The following is a 24,632-nucleotide window of genomic DNA, read 5'->3' as shown; positions in this document are numbered from 1 at the left end:
TTTGCCTCTGGGCTCCCTGGGCCTGTAACATATGGTCCCTAACAATGGGCATGACAGCGGCAATACGATCCTGCATTTGTGTTACATGGTCGATCACCGTTTTAAAGGGAGTGACTTGACCTTCCCAGGTTTCTTTTGCGACGTCCAGCAGTCCCCGGGGACGATGGGCGTACAACAGTTCGAAAGGCGAAAATCCTGTGGAAGACTGGGGAACTTCCCTAATGGCAAACAGCAAATAGGGTAACAAGTAATCCCAGTTCTTCCCATCTTTGTCTATCGCCTTCCGGAGCATCTGTTTTAAGGTTTTGTTGAAGCGCTCTACCAGGCCATCTGTTTGAGGGTGATAGACAGACGTACGCAACGGGTCTATTTGTAAGAGCCTGCAGAGCTCCTTCATTACCCTCGACATAAAGGGAGTCCCCTGGTCGGTGAGTATCTGTTTTGGAATTCCCACCCGACTAAACACTTGTACCAATTCCTTGGCGATCGTCTTGGTAGCTGTGTTACGCAAAGGGACGGCTTCCGGGTAACGAGTGGCATAGTCCACGATGACGAGGATATGTTGGTGCCCACGTGCGGATCGGGGAAGGGGCCCAACCAAATCCATCCCAATTCTCTCAAAAGGGACCCCGATGATAGGAAGGGGTACCAAAGGGCTACGGAACTGAGATTTAGGGGCCGCGATTTGGCACTCTGGACAGGACTCACAATAGTTACGCACATCACAATGTATTCCAGGCCACACAAAACAATGCAATATCCTTTCTGTGGTTTTCTGTACCCCCAGATGTCCCCCCATTATATGTCCGTGGGCCAAATCCAGTACCTTCCGCCGATAAGGTTTGGGTACCACTAACCGTTGCACTGTGTCTTCCCCTTTTTTTTCTACCTGGTAGAGCAAATCATTTTCAAGAACCATATACGGGTACGCTAGCCTAGTGTCAGGTTCTACGGGTACCCCATCTATCATTTTTACATTTTTCCTAGCCGGAGTCAGGGTAGGATCTTTCATTTGCTCGCTGTGGAAGTCATCCACCTGGACTCCCAAATCTGGCAGGCAGGGTGCCGGATGGCTGTCTGCCTCCGCCTCTCGCTGAGGTTCCTCAGTTTCCTCTGTTTCCCCCGCCATGACGGAGAAGGGGTACTGAAGGTTAGATTCACTAACCTCCCCAGCAACATCTTCCTGTGGGGTCTCCTCTAGGGACTCGGGACCTCCAGATGGCATGGGAGAAGATTCACGGGTACAGCTACCGTGAAGGAGTAACTGATTCTCCCACAACTGCCAGAAATAGGGAAAATCCCTGCCCAGGATTACATCATGTAACAATGCGGGAACGAGTCCCACTTTGTGCTGCACTGACCCATAGGGAGTAGAAATCCATATGACCGCTGTTAAGTACGAGCGGGTGTCACCATGCACACACGTCACAGAAAACTTGTCAGACGGACCAGACGGAAGTGCCACCAGACTAGCTTTCACCAGAGTCACCACACTTCCAGAGTCTAGTAATGCCACAACATTTTTCCCATCAACAGATAATTCACACAGGTGTTTCACTGTATCATTTTGACCCGCATTCACACTCACTAGCTGTGTAACCAAAGACATGCGTTTTCTAGAGTCTATAACGTCGCACTGCATGGGTTCAGCGGTAACAGGACAGTTCGCAGAAACATGACCCTTCTCATGGCAGCGGAAACACCTAACAGGTCCCCTACTGAGACCACCGTCCAATACTCTTGGTCTCGGAGTGCGAGCAGTCCCGGACTCCTCCCCCACAGTTTTAAGCGATTTTCCTTCACCTGTGGTCCCTGGAACAGTCTTACCGGTTCCACGAGGAGGAGGCACAGTCCGGGGTTTGGCGGTGTCGTCGGGAAGTCCTTCTGCCACGGAATAACGCTCGACCAACTCCACAAGTTGATCCGCTGTCGTGGGATTTCCTTGGCTTACCCACCTTTTCAGCGCTGGGGGTAGTACTCTCAGGTACTTGTCCAGGACAACCCGCTGGATTATTTCGGGTATTGTCAGTACCTCGGGTTGCAGCCATTTCTTTGTCAAGTAGATCAGGTCGAACATCTGAGACCGCGCTGGTTTATCTTGCTGGTATGTCCACTGATGTACCCTCTGTGCACGGACAGCCGTCGTCACACCCAGCCGGGCCAGGATCTCAGCTTTCAGCTTCTCAAAGTCCTGAGCGACCTCCGGGTCCAAATCATGGTAAGCTTTTTGGGCCTCGCCGGAGAGAAACGGGGCAATCAAATCGGCCCATCGTGCCTTCGGCCACTTCTCTCTCAATGCCGTCCGCTCAAAAGTTGTCAGATATGCCTCGACGTCATCTTCTGCAGTCAGCTTTTGCCAGTATCGACTCACATGGATCCTTCTGGACTCTGCTTCCGGGTCAGCGTCAGGCATGCTCACCAGGCGCTGCGCCACCTGTTGGAGAAGTTGGCGGTCTGCAACCGTCATGTCCAGTAACTCCTTCAGCTGTGCGGCCATCAAGCGATTAGCTTCGTGCTGTGCGGCAGTGGCCTGCTGCTGTACGGCAGTGGACTGTACTAAGGCTTTCACCACGTCTTCCATGCTGTCGCCTGTGCCACGGTATGCCCGCGTTCTCCACCACAATGTGACAAAACACTCTGGGATCGCCTTTGCTGGGGTCAAAGGACACGTGGTTTGTGCATTGAATCTGAGGCGTACAGCAGGTTTCTGAGCAGGCTGACCTCAGGTCAGATTTATTAACGTGAAAGCAACACAAAAAACAAAACATAAAAATAAACCCTAGCCTGTCCGGCACTAACTAAACAAATACGTTGCTATCTCAACAACTGAGGGGGCTTCTCCCACCCAGCTAACATCATACAGATCTTGAGCAGAGCTCTTCACTCACGTTTGTCTCACACAGGCAGGCAATCTGTGTGCCCCAGGCAGACACTGGAAACACCCAGCTGGTCATCTTTTATTCCTGCAATCATTAACCCATTAGCACCCTGAAGATACTGAGTGGCCTAATTCACATAGGACAAACACCTGGGCGAGATATACCTGCCTCCATCTACCACACCAGCATGAGTCTTACAAGGGATTATGGAGTAAACGAGGTCAGAATCTAGCCGGGTCAGGAGCAGACGATGAGTAGATAAATAGTTTCACGGGAAAACAAACAATAACTGGCAACCAAGTCTGCTGGAAATTTAATAGGATGTGGTGCTGCTGCAAAGGCCAAAGCAGGGAGCCGATTGTCTTGTACCTGATGAGCAGCTCATCAGCATTCACACATTCTCCCATTGCCATGTTCAACTGGATGGGATGTATCAAAAGTCATAGCCACACCAGAGTTTTAAAGGGAACAATGCCTGCGCATGATTCTGGCAACACTCTCCTCCATCACCACTGCAGTCCGCAAAGTAAACGTAATGGCACCTGGCGAAAAAGGCAGATTTCACTGAAGCTGGTCCAGGTAAGGATATAACAGTGCGAAATTAGAGTTGAAAATTTAGCCAAATATAATAGTAAATGCATCTGAAAAGAGGAATAACAATTGATGCTTATACTATTGTCACGATTCCTCGTCTCAGTGTGGTGAGTAGCAATGCACCTGTCCAACCTGGGCCAGGGGCATGCTTGTGCTGTCAGTATTCTGATAGACAGCTCAGCCGTCCAGTCTGATGCTTGGGCATGCTGAGCTGTCAGTGTGATGAGTGACAGTCCAGTCGCCCAATCAGGGCTGGAGCGTGCTGGGTTTCCTACGGGTGTCTCCTGTTCTGAATGATTCCCATGCTATTTTTCTGGCTGTTTGTCTCTCTCCTTTGCTAGTTATTATTATTATTTATTTACATAGCACCATTGATTCCATGGTGCTGTACATGAGAAGGGGTTACATACAAATTACAGATATCACTTACAGTAAGCAAACTATCAATTATAGACTGATACAGAGAGACAAGGACCCTGCTCTTGCAGGCTTACATTCTACAGAATGGTGGGGAAGGAGACAATAGGTTGAGGGTTGCAGGAGCTCCGGTGTTGGTGAGCCAGTATCTTCGGTAGTGGTGAGGAGGCAGCGGGGTCAGTGCAGGCTGTAGGCTTTCCTGAAGAGGTGGGTTTTCAGGTTCCGTCTGAAGGATCCGAATGTGGTTGATAGTCGGACGTGCTGGGGAAAAGAATTCCAGAGGATGGGAGATATTCGGGAGAATTCTTGAAAGTGGTTGGGTGAGGAGCGAATAAGTGTGGAGGAGAGAAGGGGGTCTTGGGAGGACGGGAGATTATGTGAGGGAAGATATTGGGAGATTAGTTCAGAGATATATGGAGGAGACAGGTTATGGATGGCTTTTTTTGGTTTAGTATTAGTAATTTGACCTGGATACGCTGAGGGAATGGGAGCAAGTGAAGAGATTTGCAGGGGGGGGAAGCGGAGGAGTAGCGAGGGGAGAGATGAATTAGTCGGGCAGCAGAGTTAAGGATGGACTGGAGAGGTGCGAGAGTGTTAGCAGGGCGGCCACAGAAAAGGATATTGCAGTAGTCAAGGCGAGAGATGATGAGGGCATGCACAAGCATTTTAGTAGTGTGACGGTTGAGGAAAGGACATATTCTGGAGATATTTTTGAGCTGGAGGCGACAGGAGGTGGAAAGAGCTTGGATGTGCAGTTTGAAGTACAGGGCAGAGTCAAGGGTTACTCCGAGGCAGCGGACTTCCGGTACGGGGGAAAGCATGATGTTGTTAATTGCGATAGATAGGTCAGGTAAGGAAGGTCTATGAGATGGAGGAAAGATGATGAGTTCAGATTTGTCCACATTGAGTTTGAGGAAGCGAGAGGAGAAGAAGGAGGATATGGCTGATAGACACTCTGGAATTCTGGACAGCAGAGAGGTGATGTCTGGGCCAGAAAGGTAGATCTGAGTGGCATCAGCATAAAGGTGGTACTGGAATCCATGGGACTTTATGAGTTGTCCCAGTCCAAGTGTATAGATTGAGAAGAGTAGGGGTCCTAGAACAGAGCCTTGGGGGACTCTAACAGAGAGAGGGTGGGATGAGGAGGTAGTGTGGGAGTGGGAGACGCTGAATGTGCGGTTGGAAAGGTATGAGAAGATCCAGGATAGGGCGAGGTCTTTGATGCCAAAGGAGGAGAGGATCTGTAGTAGGAGGCAGTGGTCAACTGTGTCGAAAGAAGAGGACAGGTCTAGAATGAGCAGTACAGAGTATTGTCCGTTAGCTTTAGCTGTAAGTAGGTCCTTAGTAATTTTGGTCAGGGCTGGCTCAGTTAAGTGATGGGGGCAGAAACCAGATTGTAGATTGTCAAAGAGCAAGTTAGATGAGAGGTGGGAGGAAAGTTCAGCATGGACATGCTGCTCCAGGAGTTTGGAAGCGAATGTAGTTGTAGCTCTGCTCAGTGTGGTATGTGTTTGCTCTCTGCTTTGAGTTCTAGTATTTTGGTTTTTACCTAGCCCCATTGTCTTGATCCACTACCTTCTTGCAATTCTGACCCCAGAGTGTGACATCTTTGCCTCAACCCTCTGTTTATGATGTACTCATCTGGCTTTTGAACTCAGGCTCCTTGATTTCCCAACTTCACAGCTTTGTCCATGAGTATTGGCTAGCGTCACAACTATATTGGTTTTCATTAATGAATGTCAAATAGCATGTGGGGGAAATAAGTATTTAATCCCTTGCTGATTTTGTAAGTTTGCCCACTGACAAAGACATGAACAGTCTATAATTGTAAGGGTAGGTCAATTTAAACATTGAGAGATAGAATATCAAAAATGAAATCCAGAAAATTACATTGTATAAATTATATAAATGTATTTGCATTTTGCAATGAGAAATAAGTATTTGATCCCTATGGCAAACAAAACTTAATACTTGATGGCAAAACCCTTTTTGGCAAGCACAACAGTCAGATGTTTTTGTAGTTGATGATGAGGTTTGCACATGTCAGGAGGAATTTTGGTCCTCTCCTCTTTGCAGATCATCTCTAAATCATTAAGATTTTGAGGCTGTCACCTGGCAACTCAGAGCTTCAACTCCCTCCATAAGTTTTCTATGGGATTAAGGTCTGGAGACTGACTAGGCCACTCCATGACCTTAATGTGCTTCTGTTTGAGCCTCTACTTTGTTGCCTTGGCTGTATGTTTTTGGTCATTGTCTTGCTGGAAGACCCAGCCACAACCCATTTTTAATGTCCTGGCGGAGGGAAGGAGGTTGTCACTTAGGATTTTTCGGTACATGGCTCCATCCATTCTCCCATTCATGCGGTGAAGTAGTCCTATGCCCTTAGCAGAGAAACACCCCCAAAACATAATGTTTCTACCTCCATGCTTGACAGTGGGAATGGTGTTCTTTGCGTCATAGGCAGAGTTCTCTTCCTTGAAACACGGCGAGTTGAGATAATGCCAAAGAGCTCAATTTTTGTCTTATCTGAGCACAACACCTGCTCCAAATCACTCACAGAATCATCCAGGTGTTCATTGGCAAACTTCAGATGGGCCTACACATGTGCCTTCTTGAGCAGGGGGACCTTGCGGGCACTGCAGGATTTTAAACCTTTACGGCGTAATGTGTTAGCAATGGTTTTCTTGGTGACTGTGGTCCCAGCTGCCTTGAGATCATTAATAAGTTCCCCCCCATGTAGTTTTAGGCTGATCTCTCACCTTCCTCATGATCAAGGATACCCCATGAAGTGAGATTTTGCATGGTTCCTCAGATTGATGTCGATTGACAGTCATTATGTATTTCTTCTATTTTCTTACTATTGCAAAATCAGTTGTCTCTTTCTCTCCCAGAATCTTACTTATGGGTTTATAGCCCTTTTCAGCTTTGTACAGGTCTATAATCTTGTCCCTGACATCCTTTTAAAGCTCTTTGGTCTTGCCCATGTTGTAGAGGTTAGAGTCTGACTCATTAATTGAGTCTGTGGACAGGAGTCTTTAATAAAGGTGACTATGTAAGACAGATGTCTTTAATGCAGAGAACGAGTTGATTAAGAGCGTCTAACTGGTCTGTAGGAGCCAGAACTCTTAATGGTTGGTAGGGGATCAAATACTTATTTCTCACTGCAAAATGCAAATACATTTATATAATTTATACAATGTGGTTTTCAGGATTTTATTTTTGATATTCTATCTCTCAATGTTAAAATTAACCTACCCTTAAAATTATAGACTTTTCACGTCTTTGTCAGTGGGCAAACTTAAAAAATCAACAAGGGATCAAATACTTATTTCCCCCACTGTAATTGAAAAATGAAATAAAGTGTGTAATTTCTTTCATATAGGGGCCCAGCAAAGGCAAGAACAATGGCTTACTTTGGGGAAGGACAAGGGCCAATTCACTTAGATAATGTGGAATGCAATGGTACGGAAAACACACTAGAACAATGCAAGAAGCAGGACAGTGGAATACACAACTGCTGGCACAGTGAAGATGCTGGAGTTATGTGTGACGTTGTAGAGAAGAAAATAAGTGGCCTCACAGGTACCTGAGTAAATTGTTGAGTTCAACACTTATGTAGCAAATGATCGAAATGTGAAATACAAGCAATATGTTGCAATGTTGTGTATTTTCTCTTTATTATTTACCATGCAAAAGTTAGAACTCATAAAGGACTGTCACATACATTTAGACATGATGACATGTTGAACTTTATGATGACTGCTATTTACCTGTCATTTCAGAAATACTTCAGAATAATGTAACACTATTTATTAGCATTATATAAATTGTATCCTGCATTTTGCTTTTATGCAGGCTCTATCTCCAATTTTCAATAGCTTCTGATGGAGGAGTCTAGCTGCTATGATGTATCTTATACAAAGTACACAGAGTGATTGTAGTGTTGAGAGCAGCAGCTCAGAGGATGTTATACAGCAGTACTGAGCATTGTACCTGTAAATCCAGCACTGAAGTGACATAAAATCACTTGCTAGAAGCTGCTGTGCAATCTGTATCAGTGTCTCTCCCTGCGCCTCCTCTTTCACCCTCCCATCTCCATTGCATTTAAAAGGCTCTGTAACCTGATACTTCAGTGAACTGACAGTCCATCTTGCCAAATAACACAGATTTGTGCTGTTTTGTAGAGTGAATAATGATTTACGGTAATTGATGAGCTTTATTATATAGTTTCTTATACTTGCATGTACTATTGATTTATGCAAAGTTTGTTGAAATGGCAGTGACCTCTTAAGTCACACAAGTAGCCATAAATTTGTCATTGGATAACAGAATACGATCCCACTGAGAATGGAAACCACGTGACGTCTATAAAGGTACTGAGTCTAAATCTGGACATGCAGTTTAGAAACCTGATTCCACTATAAAGAAGTATGTACAATATGTTTATTGCCATGTAGAGATAGGATAAGGGACTGCCAGACTTTGTGACACTTTTTATGGAGACCATAGGATTGGGCATTTTTTGTCATCTTATTACGTACAGTATTTTTTTGTCTAACAGATGAAACGCAGAACCACTGTGGACTGCCCCTTTATATAAGAAAAGTAGTCCAACTATAGCCTATTGCTAGTGCCATAGCAGGAACATGTGTTTAAGGCCAGGTTTATACCTGCCAGCCAAACACATTTGGTGCTGTCCTCCTTTGTCAGCAGCCACTAGACATATGATGTTGAATTGAAAGACCAATAACATAGTAACATAGTTAGTAAGGCCGAAAAAAGACATTTGTCCATCCAGTTCAGCCTATATTCCATCATAATAAATCCCCTGATCTACGTCCTTCTACAGAACCTAATAATTGTATGTTACAATATTGTTCTGCTCCAGGAAGACATCCAGGCCTCTCTTGAACCCCTCGACTGAGTTCGCCATCACCACCTCCTCAGGCAAGCAATTCCAGATTCTCACTGCCCTAACAGTAAAGAATCCTCTTCTATGTTGGTGGAAAAACCTTCTCTCCTCCAGAAGCAAAGAATGCCCCCTTGTGCCCGTCACCTTCCTTGGTATAAACAGATCCTCAGCGAGATATTTGTATTGTCCCCTTATATACTTATACATGGTTATTAGATCGCCCCTCAGTCGTCTTTTTTCTAGACTAAATAATCCTAATTTCGCTAATCTATCTGGGTATTGTAGTTCTCCCATCCCCTTTATTAATTTTGTTGCCCTCCTTTATACTCTCTCTAGTTCCATTATATCCTTCCTGAGCACCGGTGCCCAAAACTGGACACAGTACTCCATGTGCGGTCTAACTAGGGATTTGTACAGAGGCAGTATAATGCTCTCATCATGTGTATCCAGACCTCTTTTAATGCACCCCATGATCAGCATCACATTTGCTATTCGCCAGTCCTGCGGAACAGACCCCGTCGCTATAGAGTCCCTAAAAATAAGAAATAATGGTTTATCTATTACATTACTTAGTTCTCTTAGTACTCGTGGGTGTATGCCATCCGGACCCGGAGATTTATCTATTTTAATCTTATTTAGCCGGTTTCGCACCTCTTCTTTGGTTAGATTGGTGACCCTAAATATAGGGTTTTCATTGTTTCTTGGGATTTCACCTAGCATTTCATTTTCCACCGTGAATACCGTGGAGAAGAAGGTGTTTAATATGTTACCTTTTTCCTCGTCATCTACAACCATTCTTTCCTCACTATTTTTTAAGGGGCCTACCTGGTCAAACAGGCGCAAACTTCCACGACTTACCAGACGGTGAATGATCCATTTTTTGCTTTTGTGAGTGCTTGTCATCTGGATATTCTCCTCCAGTGATTTCTATGGAAGAATATTGTGGGCATGCTCTGTGACATGTGCAGAGGTCACTGTACAGGGAGGGAGAGGCGGTGAGGTGTGCTTCTCACTTATTGCCACTATGGATCGTGTTACCTGCCTCCAGCTTTATTACAGATGGGTTACATTTCACTATGATTGATGATTTTTTTTTGAGACAATGCCTCCCTGTTTAATTGATGTAAATTATGGCAACACTAGTCGTATATACAGAATAGCTTTCAGCTTATATTAGAAATCAATTGTGTCCTGCATCTAGTTCACATACATGTCCTTCTCTTCTTCTTGATTATCAATGCTATAGAGATGTTTCATTGGAGTCCTAACTACTTCTGAGATGCAGCTTGTGAAAGCACTGAATTGTGCATGTAGTGATGACCCTCTGCAGTGACCCCCAACATTCTCCTACTGGGGGGTAGGGACATAAAGCGGGTATAGAAACCCTTCTTAATGAATGTGTAACTAGGGCAACCACTGAAGCAACATTTACCACACAAAATATTCTTTTGGGAATGAGCACTGAAGTCATCCTTTGTAACTTCACATCAATGATTCCTCCTATATATTGTGGTAAACCAGATGCCACGCGAATCTACTTGGAATTGAGAGTATGCGTGAAATCTCCGTGGTGATTGGGTTATCCCTGGTTACGTTTAGAAGACAAAACTTTCATTTGCAACATATATGAAGAATACGGCTTATAATATACAGTACATACAGCTGATATCAATATGTTGGATATATGCACTTTGCTTCTTATCGTATTCTTCATTACAGAACCTTCCATCAATTTAACACAAATTTATTTTTTGTGACTTGGGTTTAATACTTAGAATAGATGCGGTGGATTGGTGGTATATTAAATGCAGAAGCGAGGCATCAATGGGATCACATTCCAAGCTTTTTATTGGTCATGTTACAGGGGGCATGGAAGCCAAGAAAAGACTCCGATTTCTGTTGTGTATCGGCCTGTCATGTGCAAATGACATAAATGACTTGTGAAGAACCCAATTATAACTATTGTTAGGTTATCTTTGAAAATGTGTAATAATTGATGCTGGTTTAACGTAAGGGTTTCCAAATGGAAAAAAAAAGAAAAGTCAATATAGTGTATGGAGGCTGATTTCAGGGAAACAAATGACTATATTAAATAGATAGAGGTATAGATAGATAATAGATAAAAAAAAAATTCTTTTTTTACATTTAAAAAATTACAAAAGGAAAATGGACAATGCAAACGTTTTGGGCACCCTGCATGGTTAGTACTTAGTTGCACCCCCTTTTGCAAGTATCACAGCGTATAAATGCTTTTTGCAGCCAGCCAAGAATTTTTCAGTTTTTGTTTGAGGGATTTTCATCCATTCTTCCTTGGTAAACTCTTCCTGTTCTGTGAGATTCCTGGGTTGTCTTGCACTCACTGCTATTTTGAGGTCTAGCTACAGATTTTCAATGATGTTCAGATCAGAGGACTGTGAGGGCCATTGTTAAACCTTCAGCTTGCGCCTTTTGAGGTAGTCTATTGTGGATGTTGACATGTGTATACGATACAATACGATATGGTACACTTTATTGATCCCAAGGGAAATTATGGTATTACGGCAGCGTTACAAACAGCATTTCAAACATTACAACATTACAAATAGCATTACATAAAGTAATTACTAGACACAGATCTTGCATATGACTAACCACAATACATAACAAACAAATTTCGGTGAATGTAGGTACCATACTTAAATCTCTGATCATTGCTATTAGTGCACCAGCCATAGGTCATTGTCGTCTTTCACCCTTAGGAAATTGTTCGCTCTTCTTATCTGCATCTCAAAAACATTTCTAGAATTCGCCCTTTTCTTACTTTCGACTCAGCAAAAACGCTTACTGTTTCACTCATTCATTCTCGTCTGGACTATTGTAACTCTCTACTAATCGGCCTCCTTCTTACCAAACTCTCCCTGCTCCAATCTGTCCTGAATGCTGCAGCCAGGATTAAATTCCTCGCCAACCGTTACACCGATGCCTCTACCTTGGGCCAGTCATTACATTGGTTACCCATCCACTCCAGAATCCAGTACAAAACTATTACCCTCATCCAGAAAGCACTCCATGGCTCTGAACCACCTTACATCTCCTCCCTGGTCTCAGCTTACCACCCTACCCATGCTCTCCGTTCTGCTAATGACCTGAGGTTAGCATCCTCAATACTCAGAACCTCCCACTCCAGTCTCCAAGACTTTTCACGTGCTTCGCCAATTCTTTGGAATGCACTACCCAGGTTATTACGATTAATTCCACAGTTTTAAGCGTGCCCTAAAATGCATTTGTTCAGACTGGCCTACCACCTCAACGCATTAACCTAACTATCCCTGTGTGGCCCATTCAGAAAACTTAAACCATGATCAGGTTCCTTGCATCATGTTCTCATACACTTTATGCAGTTAATAGCCCTCTGTATCTGTACTATTACATATTTGGGCTGTTAACTGGTTCATGCAGCTTTACATGAACACCCGATCCTTACAATATGGCTGGTTCGAACAATGAAAGCAATTGTTACCATCCACCTCTCGTGTCTCCCCTTTTTCCTCATAGTTTGTAAACTTGCAAGCAGGGCCCTCACTCCTCTTGGTATCTATTTTGAACTGTGATTATTGTTATGCTGTAATGTGTATTGTCTGTACAAATTCCCTCTATAATTTGTAAAGCACTGCGGAATATGTTGGCGCTACATAAGTTAAATTATTATTCTTATTATTATCCCCATAGCAGTAGGCACAAACGATTTCCTAAATTTCTCCTTCTTGCACCTATTTAAGATTGCACGACTTCTGAATGTGCTCTTCTGCTTCAAGAACAGCTCGTATAGTGGGTGTGTATTACTGTTCATTATAGCCCTACACTTCATCTGAATCCTATCTTCCACTACCTCCTCAAAAGAATCAAGATGGAGGCCAACAGCCACTCTTACCTTCTTGATAAGTATGTTGAGCTTATTAGCATCAGCTACTCGCACACCACTGCCCAGCAAATGATAGCAAAAAAGATGGTGCTTGCCACAACGGACTGATAAAACATTTAGAGCATTTTACTGCACACATTGAACGACCTGAGCTTCCATAGAAGTCAGCTGTATACAATGTGAAGAGGAAGGGTGACAACACTGTACCCTGAGGCGCTCCAACACTGCTCTGTACACTGCCAGATACCACCTCCCCCATCCTTACAAACTGCGGCCTGTCCATCAGGTAGTCGTTTATCCAGTTCACATCCCCTCATCTGCCACCATATCAGTCAACTTATTTTGTGGTAAGGGCAGCTGTAAGGTATTGAAAGCACTTGAGAAGTCAAAGAACATTGCGCAAACTGCAGTCGCATCATTGTCCAAGAATGAATATACTGTATGTAGCAGAGACACTACTGCATCATCCACCTCAATCTCTGCTGGTACGCAAACTGTAGGGGGTCAGTGTAGGCCCTCACCCTCGGGCACAAGTAGGCAAGTGCTATTCTCTCCAACGACTTCATAGCATGTGATGTTAAGGCCACTGGACGATAGTCGTGTAGGGAAGTTGGAAACATGGCATTCCTAATTTTCCCCTTTAAGTCCCTTTGAATCCGTTTCAGTTTCTTTGTATCCTTCATTTTAAATGCCAGTTTTTTCTTGTTTAGTAAGTATTTCAGTTCTTTTGTAATCCAAGGCTTGTTATTTGCATAACATCGAATCTTTTTAACTGATACTACAGTATCAGTTCAAAAATGTATATAATCCCGACAATATCACGATATCATTTACATCATCATGATCTCCCCTGTCGCATATCACTGCCCAGTCTGTGAGGTCAAAGCAGTCTTGCAGGGCCTCCTCAGCTGCAGGAGACCACCTCCTAATTAGTTTCATAGTCACTGGTTGTTTGCTGACAACTGGTTGATATAAGATGGAGACAATAGTATGAGGTTGTGGGGGGGGGGGGGATGTTGGGGTTCAGACGATGAATAGGCATCCTTAACATTTGCATAGAGGAGATCCAATATACTGTTATCCCTTGTTGCACATTCAACATATTGATAGAACTTTGGAAGAGCCTTTGAGATCTTGACTCATGTTCATGATCATGAGCATTTTTTTTTAAACCTCATTCTATGTATACTTTTCCCCTTTATAAGTACATTCCTCTGATGACATGTTAATACAGAGAAAGAAATGCGTCAGGAGTGATTTTTTTTCTGGGATAAGCTGTAAGAGAGAAATACTTGGCCCTTGTTAGGGTGGGAGCATTTACATGGGCCATGACAGGGCAGACAGAAGTGATGATTGAATATTGCCATCCTCGTTGAAACTCTGTGGAATCTAATACCTATACGGCTCAAATGAGTGAGATCTAAACTTTTTCTTTTCTTTAGCACTTCTGCACTTTATTTGTATTTGTTCTATACTCATATGGCACTAATTGCTGTGTGTTTAAGGCTAATTCGGTATACAAAGGCTCCACAATAGGGTCAGTGTGACGTTTACAGTATATATTGCCTGGGTCAATCCTTATTTTATTATTTTTGTCATTAAAAGTTATATTTTAAGGTATCTTTCTATGCTGTTTGGATTATATATACCCTGAGAGATTTTTTGGGATCCTGTACAAGATAGCAGGTGTCTGTGCTACTGTATTCAGATGTATGGGTCCTCGTAGATTACTAAATCCTATAAAAACATACATGTTCGCCCCCACCTTCATTATAATAATAATAATAGTAATGTCACCCATCCAGTGCCCCTTCCAGACATATATGTTAGTCCATCCTTTGCAACTTCCTGGTTTATACGTCCCCCATCCTGTGCCCATTTCTGGTATATATGTCCCCATTCCACCTGTGCATAAAAAAAAAAAAAAATTTTATTCACCTTGCTCCGATCCCACGACGTGTGTCTTCCTCCTCTAGAGCTGGTGCAGAGGCCATCAGCAGCCATTGGCGTGCCTGCTATGGCGATGCATCATGTCACTTCCATGCAATGCCAATGCCTGGCACACCGTTGTCAGCTGCTAGCTTCTGATTGGCTCTCGGAGTGCATCGCAGTGCAAGGAGCTGGAGGGTGCCTGCTATGCAATACACTTCAGCTGAAGCAGGGGCTGCCGTCGGTGGGCCCCCATCCAGCACTGGCCCAATTGAACCCTCTGTGACTGCGATTGTTATGCCATTGCCAAGGCCATATCAGAATACCAATGCATTAATAGGATGCAGCAGGCCCCCATGAAAGAGGCGGGGCATCACAGGTGCAAAATACTGGTGAAACAATCACTCACAAACCTACCAATTTATGGAGGGGGTGGTTGTCTAGTATTAAAAATATGCACACATGCATGCATAGGGTGCCAGTCACACAGGTACATGTGATGCACAGTGCCTGTCTTATCAGACACTTAACTTATTGGTGACACCCTTACTATTACATCAGTTGGGCTGTCCAGCACCACAAAAATGCACCCTACAAGGACAGACATCCCAATTCACACAACTAACACTAAGGGACCTGGCTGCATTCTGCATGAAAATTGAAAAATGTGCAATAAAAAGATAAGAATTATGTATAAAACATATGAGGTATTGGTTGATATTTTGGCAAAAAATACGTAAGGTTACAACTCAACTGAAAGGTCCTCATTAATCTTGTGAGTCCCTACATTAAGATGAAAAACAGCTCACAGAAGGACATAAATTAAAAAAAAGATCTAATTTGCATATTTTTTTCCATGCCAATTAGTAATTAACATCTGGTCTTCTAATACAGAGGTGGATATACAAAGAAGTTCTCATATGTGTGACTAGATATGTCTTTATTTCCTTACTAGATGGTGCACCTACCAAGTGTGGCATAAGTCACGTGTCTCGGAGAAAAAAGAGAATTGTTGGTGGAACCAAATCCATAAGGTAATAAATTCAACCCTTGTGCGTAGTTGCTGCCTTTTTTTATTTTTTACAGGAGTTGAAAAATTATTTGCCACTTTCACCCCTCTTGAAAAGTCTGACACTTGCCAAAAAGAATGTGTCTAAAAACATCTGCACATGTTTATATAACGGTTGCAGCGCTTGTGTTCAGCGGATAAATAGCTCTCATTTCTCACCATACATGGTCAAGACGGAGTCAGTGGAGAGATGTTATGGCTGAATGATACGTTCATTGGTTTCTTTTCTTCTGCTTTCAATTGAAGATATGTATTAAATAATAAAAAGCATTAAATAATAAAAAGCATTGTAGCTGATCACTTTAGAAAATTAGATTACATTTTGAATTGATGACACTGGTGGACACAGACAGAAAAGGGCCCCTGTGCAAGAACAATATATGGGCCCTTTGCAGCCCAAGAGCTCCTAAAAATGCAAAATTGCACCTGCTTTGGAGATAGAAATAAGCCCCTTTACCTCTTGGGCCCTTGGCGGCCGCACAGGTTGCGCCCCTGCTTGGTGACATTTCCTTTTTTGTTTACAGGCGTGAGTTAAATGTTGGTTGGAATATATTTGTGTATTCATAGCTTTATATATAGAGAGTGATAAAAGGCAATGAGGGAAAAATGTATTATTCCTACACAGTGTACAAAGATGTGCCAAAATTGTCAGGGCAGCACATACTTTATGTCTCGTGGTAGACACGTTAATCATCTTTCTAAACTTTTCACCACATATTAATTGGCTCACTTTTTATCAATATTTTGGACAAAAATTTAGCGCATGGTATTGTATTTTAAGCCATGCCCACATCCTGTTTTCCTCTAAGCCACACCCAACTGTCTAGTGTCTACAATATATCCAAACATGGTGCAAGGCATGAACTCTAGTTTTTCACCGCAAAGTAGCTAGAATTCTAGAAGGTAGAAGGTATTGATGCTTTTTCTTCCTACCTAATATTATTACAATATACCAAATAAATTATAAGTTAATGTATTTAATATTTCTTTCCACAGGGGTGGATGGCCATGGCAGTCCTCACTGCGCCTTAAGGGATTCCACAAAGAGACGCGTCTGTTATGTGGAGCTACACTAATTAGCAGCTGCTGGGCTCTAACAGCCGCTCACTGTTTCAAAAGGTTAGAAAGATGTTCCACTATTTAGTCTGCAAGCAAAATAGGTTTGTGCCAAAGTCCAACAAAAGTATGGAGCTCATTGCTTCGTAAGGCCCGATGAAGGCACTAGTTCAGTGCAGAAACATGCAGCCTTATATATTTCTAAATAAACTTTTTCCTTGGATTTTTTTTTTCTTCATTAATATTTTTATCTTTTGGAATCAGCAGCCCTTTTAATGATATTTTATCTACTCACATAATGTCTACAGCGCTGGCAAAAATTAAGAGACCACTGCAAAATGTTCAGTTTGATTTTTTCTCTTTATAGGTATATTTTTGAGTAAAATGTAAATTGTTCATTTAGGCTAAGTGCACACGTTGGAGAATTGCCGCGGAAATTTCCACGGCAATTCCGCAACTCCTGCCACGGGTATATCGCATGCGGAACTGGCATGCGTATTCCCGCTAAACACTAGCATTTTGCAAGCGTAATTAGCTTGCAGAATGCTAGCGTTTTCCAAGCGATCTGTAGCATCTCTTGGAAAACTGATTGACAGGTTGGTCACACTTGTCAAACATAGTGTTTGACAAATGTGACCAACTTTTTACTGTTGATGCTGCCTATGCAGCATCAATAGTAAAAAGATCTAATGTTAAAAATAATTTTAAAAAAAATGTATTCTCACCTTCCGGTGGCCCCCAATCTCCTCAGCGGTGCACGCGGCGGCTTCATTGGGTGACAAGTTGTTTCTCAGTCTGTGGACATGCAGATCTTGTATCCATCCTGAGTTTTCTCATATACTTCATATATCCTCTCTCATTAGGTCTGCTGTTAAAGTAGCATTTCATCAGATCCAGGTTCTCTTTCCTTGTCCATGTATGGTTTGTTCCAGTAGCCCATTTATCATAAGATTGTCCTGGTTCCTCGACATACTGCTCAAAAAAATAAAGGGAACACTTAAACAACAGAATATAACTCCAAGTAAATCAAACTTCTGTGAGATCAAACTGTCCACTTAGGAAGCAACACTGTTTGACAATCAATTTCACATGCTGTTGTGCAAATGGAATAGACAACAGATGGAAATTATTGGCAATTATCAAGACACACTCAATAAAGGAGTGGTTCTGTAGGTGGGGACCACAGACCACATCTCTGTAGCAATGCTTTCTGGCTGATGTTTTGGTCACTTTTGAATGTTGGTTGTGCTTTCACACTCGTGGTAGCATGAGACGGATGTCAGCTCTTTTGGAACTCCTAAAGTGAACCCACAGAACCACGACAACGAACCTCCCAAGGGTGAGCTGGCCAGGTGGACCACCCCCAACACAGGGAGTGTTAGGGGCAGGCCCGAGGGAGACTATTGCCGCAGAAGCTGATACCCGGGGACAGGAAGTAGGAGCGGAAAAGATGCAGAACTGGCTATAACGGAGACACAGGACTGACTGGCAATGACTGAGACTAAGAATAGGCAGGATATGGAGGACGCCCAGGACAGACTGGATATGGCGGGAACACAGGACAGGCAGGGTATGGCGGAAACACAAGACAGGCAGGTTATGGCGGAAACTCAGGACAGGCAGGGTATGACGGACGCACAGGACAGAGCAAGGAATGGCGAACGCACAGGACAGAGCAAGGTGCAGAGGGACCTGGGTCAAATGAAGACAAATGACAATCAGGCATGGAGCAGAGGAAGGAGTTACCTTAAATAAAAGATACGCAGAATGACTTCTGGGTCAAGGTCCTCCAGGATCAAAGAGAGAAGGAAGGGAGCGTCTGCAGAGGAAGGAAGTGCGCGTGCGCAGAAGGAGTTGGAGAGAGGAGTGCGCACGTGCACCCGATGGGAGCCAGGGACGGGCGGCGACACTGGAGGAGAAGAGACCGGAAGGCGCGTGCACTCCGGAAGGGTCAGGTAAGTATGCCGCGAACAGTGGTCGGAGCGGCAGGAGCGGTGGCGCTGAGCAGTACCGTGACAACGGACTCTACAACCCACACAAGTGGGTAGTGCAGCTCATCCAGGATAGCAAATCAATGCAAGCTGTGGCAAGAAGGTTTGCTGTGTCTATCAGCATAGTGTCCAGAGGCTGGAGGCGCTACCAGGAGACAGGCCAGTACACCAGGAGATGTGGATGGGGCCGTAGGAGGTCAACAACCCAGCAGCAAGACCGCTACCTCAGCCTTTGTGCAAGGAGGAACACTGCCAGAGCTCTGAAAAATGACCTCCAGCAGGCCACAAATGTGCATGTGTCTGCACACACGATTAGAAACCAACTCCATGAGGATGGTCTGAGTGCCCGACGTCTACAGCCCAACACTGTGGAGAACGCTTGCCATTTGCTACAGAACACCAGAATTGGCAAATTCGCCACTGGCGCCCTGGGCTCTTCACAGATGAAAGCAGGTTCACACTGAGCACATGTGACAGAGTCTGGAGACGCTGTGGAGAGCGATCTGCTGCCTGCAACAACCTTCAGCATTACCGGTTTGGCAGTGGGTCAGTAATGGTGTGAGGTGGCATTTCTTTGGAGGGCCGCACAGCCCTCCATGTGCTCACCAGAGGTAGCCTGACTGCCATTAGGTACCGAGATGAGATCCTCAGACCCCTTGTGAGACGATATGCTGGTGCGGTTGTCCCTGGGTTCCTCCTAATTCAGGACAATGCCAGACCTCATCAAAAAGACAAGAGAAAGAACCATGCATATAAAGTGCACTCCCAAAATACAGTAGAGTTACAAAGGTCAAAATTTATTAAAGAGACAGAAAACAAGATAAAACATGTCCCTGGATTCCTCCTAATTCAGGACAATGCCAGACCTCATGTGGCTGGAGTGTGTCAGCAGTTCCTGCAAGATAAAGGCATTGAAGCTATGGACTGGCCCGCCCGTTCCCTTAACCTGAATCTGATTGAACACATCTGGGACATCATGTCTCGCACCATCCACCAACATCACGTTGCACCACAGACTGTCCAGTAGTTGGCGGATGTTTTAGTCCAGGTCTGGGAGGAGATCCCTCAGGAGACCATCCACCGCCTCATTTGGAGCATGCCCAGGCATTGTAGGGAGGTCATACAGGCACATGGAGACAACAATATACAACTGAACATAATTTCCTTGTCTTGAGGCATTTCCACTGAAGTTGGATCAGCCTGTAATTTGATTTTCCACCTTGACTTTGAGCATCATTCCAAATCCAGACCTCCGTGGGATATTAGTTGTGATTGACATTGACAATTTTTAGGTTTTATTGTTCTCAACACATTCCAATATGTAATGAACATAGATTTGCAACTGAAATATTTCATTCAGTGATATCCAGGATGTGGTATTTTAGTGTTCCCTTCACTTTTTTGAGCTGTGTGTGTGTGTGTGTGTGTATATGTATGTATGTATGCATGTATGTATGTATGTATGTATGTATGTATGTGTATATATATATATATATATATATATATATATATATATATATATATATATATATACATACACAGTACAGACCAAAAGTTTGGACACACCTTCTCATTTAAAGATGTTTCTGTAGTTTCATGACCATGAAAATTGTAATTCACACTGAAGGCATCAAAACTATGAATTTGCACATGTGGAATTATATACTTAACAAAAAAGTGTGAAACAACTGAAATTATGTCTTATATTCTAGGTTCTTCAAAGTAGCCACCTTTTGCTTTGATGACTGCTTTGCACACTCTTGGCATTCTCTTGATGAGCTTCAAGAGGTAGTCCCGGGAATGGTTTTCACTTCACAGGTGTGCCCTGTCAGGTTTAATAAGTGGGATTTCTTGCCTTATAAATAGGGCTGGGACCATCAGTTGTGTTGTGCAGAAGTCTGGTGGATACACAGCTGATGCTCCTACTGAATAGACTGTAAGAATTTGTATTATGGCAAGAAAAAAGCAGCTAAGTAAAGAAAAATGAGTGGCCATCATTACTTTAAGAAATGAAGGTCAGTCAGTCCGAAAAATTGGGAAAACTTTGAAAGTGTCCCCAAGTGCAGTGGCAAAAACCATCAAGCGCTACAAAGAAACTGGCTCACATGAGGACCGCCCCAGGAAAGGAAGACCAAGAGTCACCTCTGCTTCTGAGGATACGTTTATCCGAGTCACCAGCCTCAGAAATCGCAGGTTAACAATAGCTCAGATTAGAGACCAGGTCAATGCCACACAGAGTTCTAGCAGCAGACACATCACTACAACAACTGTTAAAACCCATTACTTGCCAAATTAGCAATTTTCATTTATTTATTTTTTTTAAATGACAGATTTTTAATGATTTTGGGTCCTAAAGAATCAGAAACATAATTTGCCAAATTTTTACAAGTACAGCCCTGTACTCACATCGCAAACCCGATTTCTCCAGCGATGCTTTAGGTGTGCTGAACGCTTATGGAGGAAATCACACACACCAGAAGACTTCATACACTTCAAATTTATGTTAAGGACCTATAACTCTGCCCTTCACCTCGCCAAACAGACCTACTTCACCACCCTGATCTCCTCACTAGCCAACAACCCCAAGAAACTTTTTGACACCTTTCACTCCCTCCTCAGGCCAAAAGCACAAGCCCCTATCACAGACATTTGTGCTGATGACCTGGCCTCCCTCTTTATAGCGAAAAGACAATATCCGTCAGGAAATCCGCTCCCAATCACCAAGTTCAGTGACTCCCATCCCTCCCTGCATTTCCTCTGCTCACTCTCCACATTCGATCCCATCACAGAAGAAGTCTCCAAGCTCCTCTCTTCTTCTCGTCCGACAACATGCACCACCGACCCATTCCCTCACACCTTCTCCAGTCTCTCTCTCCAGTCATCACAACTCACCTAACTACAATCTTTAATCTCTCCCTCTCCTCTGGCATTTTCCCCTCCTCCTTCAAACACTCTATCATTACTCCATTACTAAAGAAACCCGCTCTTGACCCATCCTGCACAAACAACTATGGACCGGTCTCCAATCTCCCCTTCATCTCTAAACTCTTGGAGCACCTGATCTACTCCCACCTTACCTGTTACCTTTCCACTCACTCCTTCCTAGACCCTTCACAGTCCGGTTTCTGCCTCCTACATTCGACTGAAACTGCACTCATCAAAGTGACCAATAACCTTCTGACAGCAAAATGTAACGGTGACCACTCTCTGCTCACTCTTCTCGACCTTTCTGCAGCTTTTGACACTGTTGACCACCCTCTCCTACTCTCTAGGCTCCAGTCACTAGGCATTAGGAACACTGCTTTCTCCTGGTTCTCTTCCTACCTTTCTGACCGCTCCTTCAGTGTTCTGTTCTCTAGCTCCACTTCCTCTCCTATTCCTCTCACTGTGGGGGTACCTCAGGGCTCAGTCCTTGGCCCCCTTCTCTTCTCCCTATACACAGCCCCAATTGGACAGACCATCAGCAGATTTGGCTTTCAGTACCATCTTTATGCTGATGACACACAACTATACACGTCATCCCCTGACCTTACCCCCGCTGTACTACAGAACGCCACTGACTGTCTGTCTGCAGTGTCCAACATCATGTCCGCTCTCTATCTGAAACTCAACCTCTCCAAAACTGAACTTCTTCTGCTCCCGCCATCTACTATCTTCCCTAAATCTGACATTTCCCTCTCCGTGGGTGGCACCATAATAACACCCCGGCAGGAGGCGCGCTGTCTGGGTGTTATGTTTGACTCCGATCTCTCCTTCACCTCCCATATACAATCTCTTGCCCACTCGTGCCGCGTACACCTAAAGAACATCTCTAGAATCCGTCCTATTCTCACCATGGAAACAACAAAAACGCTCACTGTCGCCCTGATTTACTCCTGTCTGGACTACTGTAACGCTCTATTAATTGGCCTCCCCCTCACTCGACTTTCCCCTCTCCAGTCCATCCTTAATGCAGCAGCCAGGGTCGTCCATCTGGCTAATCGTTATTCGGACGTGTCCGCTCTTCGCCAGTCGTTACACTGGCTGCCCATTCATTACAGGATACAATTCTAAGTACTTGTTCTCACCCACAAAGCTTTCCATAGAGCTAACCGATTGCTGCGCTCTGCAAATGACTTTCGACTAACGTCTGCACTAATCCGTACCTCCCACTCCCGCCTCCAAGACTTCTCCCATGCTGCGCCAATCCTCTGGAATGCTCTACCCCAAGATATTAGGACCATCCACAATTTGCATAGTTTTAGGCGCTCGCTCAAAACACATTTGTTCAGAGCGGCCTACCACGTTCACTAATCAAAATCATTTTATGTTTGTGTGTGTGTAGCCCATTCACTGTCTCCATCTATCCCCCACCCCCTGAATATGGCTGGACCATCATTGTAAATACATCATTGTAAATACACACCTGTACTTTGTATCTCCCCCACCTCATTGTAGATTGTAAGCTCTCACGAGCAGGGTCGTCTTATTTCGCTTTAATTATTGTATTGTTAACGTTGTTACTTACAGTATGTCTGTTGTGTTTGAAACTGTAAGGCTATGTGCACACGTTGCGGATTCTCTGCGGATCCGCAGTGTTTTTCGCGGTGCAGAAACGCTGCAGATCCGCAATTGATTTACAGTACAATGTAAATCAATGAGAAAAAAAAAAAAGCTGTGCACACTTTGCGTAAAATCCGCTGAGGAAAAGCTGCGGTTTAAAAGAAGTAGCATGTCACTTCTTTTTTGCGAATCTGCAGTGTTTTTGTACCCATTCCATTATAGAAATCCGCAGGGGTAAAAAACGCAGCAAATCCGCAAAAAAAAAAAACGCAGCAAAAACGCACAAAAAACCCCGCTGCGGATCCACACAAAAACCGCAGCTGCGTTTTCTGCCAGGAGAGGCAGAATCCGCACCAGAAATTCCTAGGGCTAATCCGCAATGTGTGAACATAGCCTTAAACTCTAAAGTGCTCAGGAATATGTTGGCACTGTATAAATAAAGATTATTATTATTATTATTATTATTACTACAAGTATGGATTTTTCAGAAAAGGGCGTCCCAATATTCAATTAAAAATGACACTGACATGATTTCCTGTTTTGAACATTCATTTTACAAACACAACACAAAAAATTGGACCTAATTATAAAAATTATAAAATCTTAAGGTACCGTCACATTAAGCGATGCTGCAGCGATATAGGCAACGATGCCGATCGCTGCAGCGTCGCTGTTTCGTCGCTGGAGAGCGGTCACACAGACAGCTCTCCAGCGACCAACGATGCCGAAGTCCCCTGGTAACCAGGGTAAACATCGGGTTACTTCCGGTGTCTGTCCCCCGGCGTCAGCTTCCCTGCAGTGTGTCAGCGCCGGCCGGCCGTAAAGCAGAGCGGTGACGTCACCGCTGTGCTTTACGGCCGGCCGGCGCTCACAGTCAGTGCGGGAAGCTGACGGCGAGGGGACAGACACCGGAATGTAAGTATGTACTGTTTGGTTTTTTTTACATTTACAATGGTAACCAGGGTAAACATCGGGTTACTAAGCGCGGCCCTGCGCTTAGTAACCCGATGTTTACCCTGGTTACCAGTGAAGACATGGCTGAATCGGCGTCACACAAGCCGATTTAGCGATGTCTGCGGGAGATCCAGCGACGAAATGAAGTTCTGGCCTTTCTGCTCCGACCAACAATGTCACAGCAGGATCCAGATCGCTGCTGCGTGTCAAACACAACGATATCGCTATCCAGGACGCTGCAACATCACAGATCGCTAGCGATATCGTTGTTAAGTTGTTCAGTGTGAAGGTACCTTTAGTTGCTAGATGCAAAAGCTTAGGCGTCCCAAAAAAAGGACATTGGTAGATAAAGGGTTAAGAGGAGACTTTGTGCAGCAGGCCTTCATGG

At 44.1% G+C, this 24,632-nt stretch overlaps 1 protein-coding gene across 1 annotated transcript in view; it reads left to right on the top strand.

Annotated features, from left to right (window-relative positions):
* LOC138665626 (neurotrypsin-like) overlaps positions 1-24,632 on the top strand; it is a 98,074-nt gene that overhangs the window by 65,167 nt on the left and 8,275 nt on the right. The window contains exons 11-13 of the mRNA XM_069753276.1: positions 7,273-7,472; positions 15,588-15,666; positions 16,698-16,820. Coding sequence (XP_069609377.1) covers positions 7,273-7,472; positions 15,588-15,666; positions 16,698-16,820 — 402 coding nt within the window. The remainder of the gene's footprint in view (positions 1-7,272; positions 7,473-15,587; positions 15,667-16,697; positions 16,821-24,632) is intronic.

This window comes from Ranitomeya imitator, chromosome 2, assembly GCF_032444005.1.
Source record: "Ranitomeya imitator isolate aRanImi1 chromosome 2, aRanImi1.pri, whole genome shotgun sequence".
NCBI classification, from domain to species: Eukaryota; Metazoa; Chordata; class Amphibia; order Anura; family Dendrobatidae; genus Ranitomeya; species Ranitomeya imitator.
Note: the sequence above shows the minus strand (reverse complement) of the source record. Positions and strands in the feature narration are given on the sequence as shown.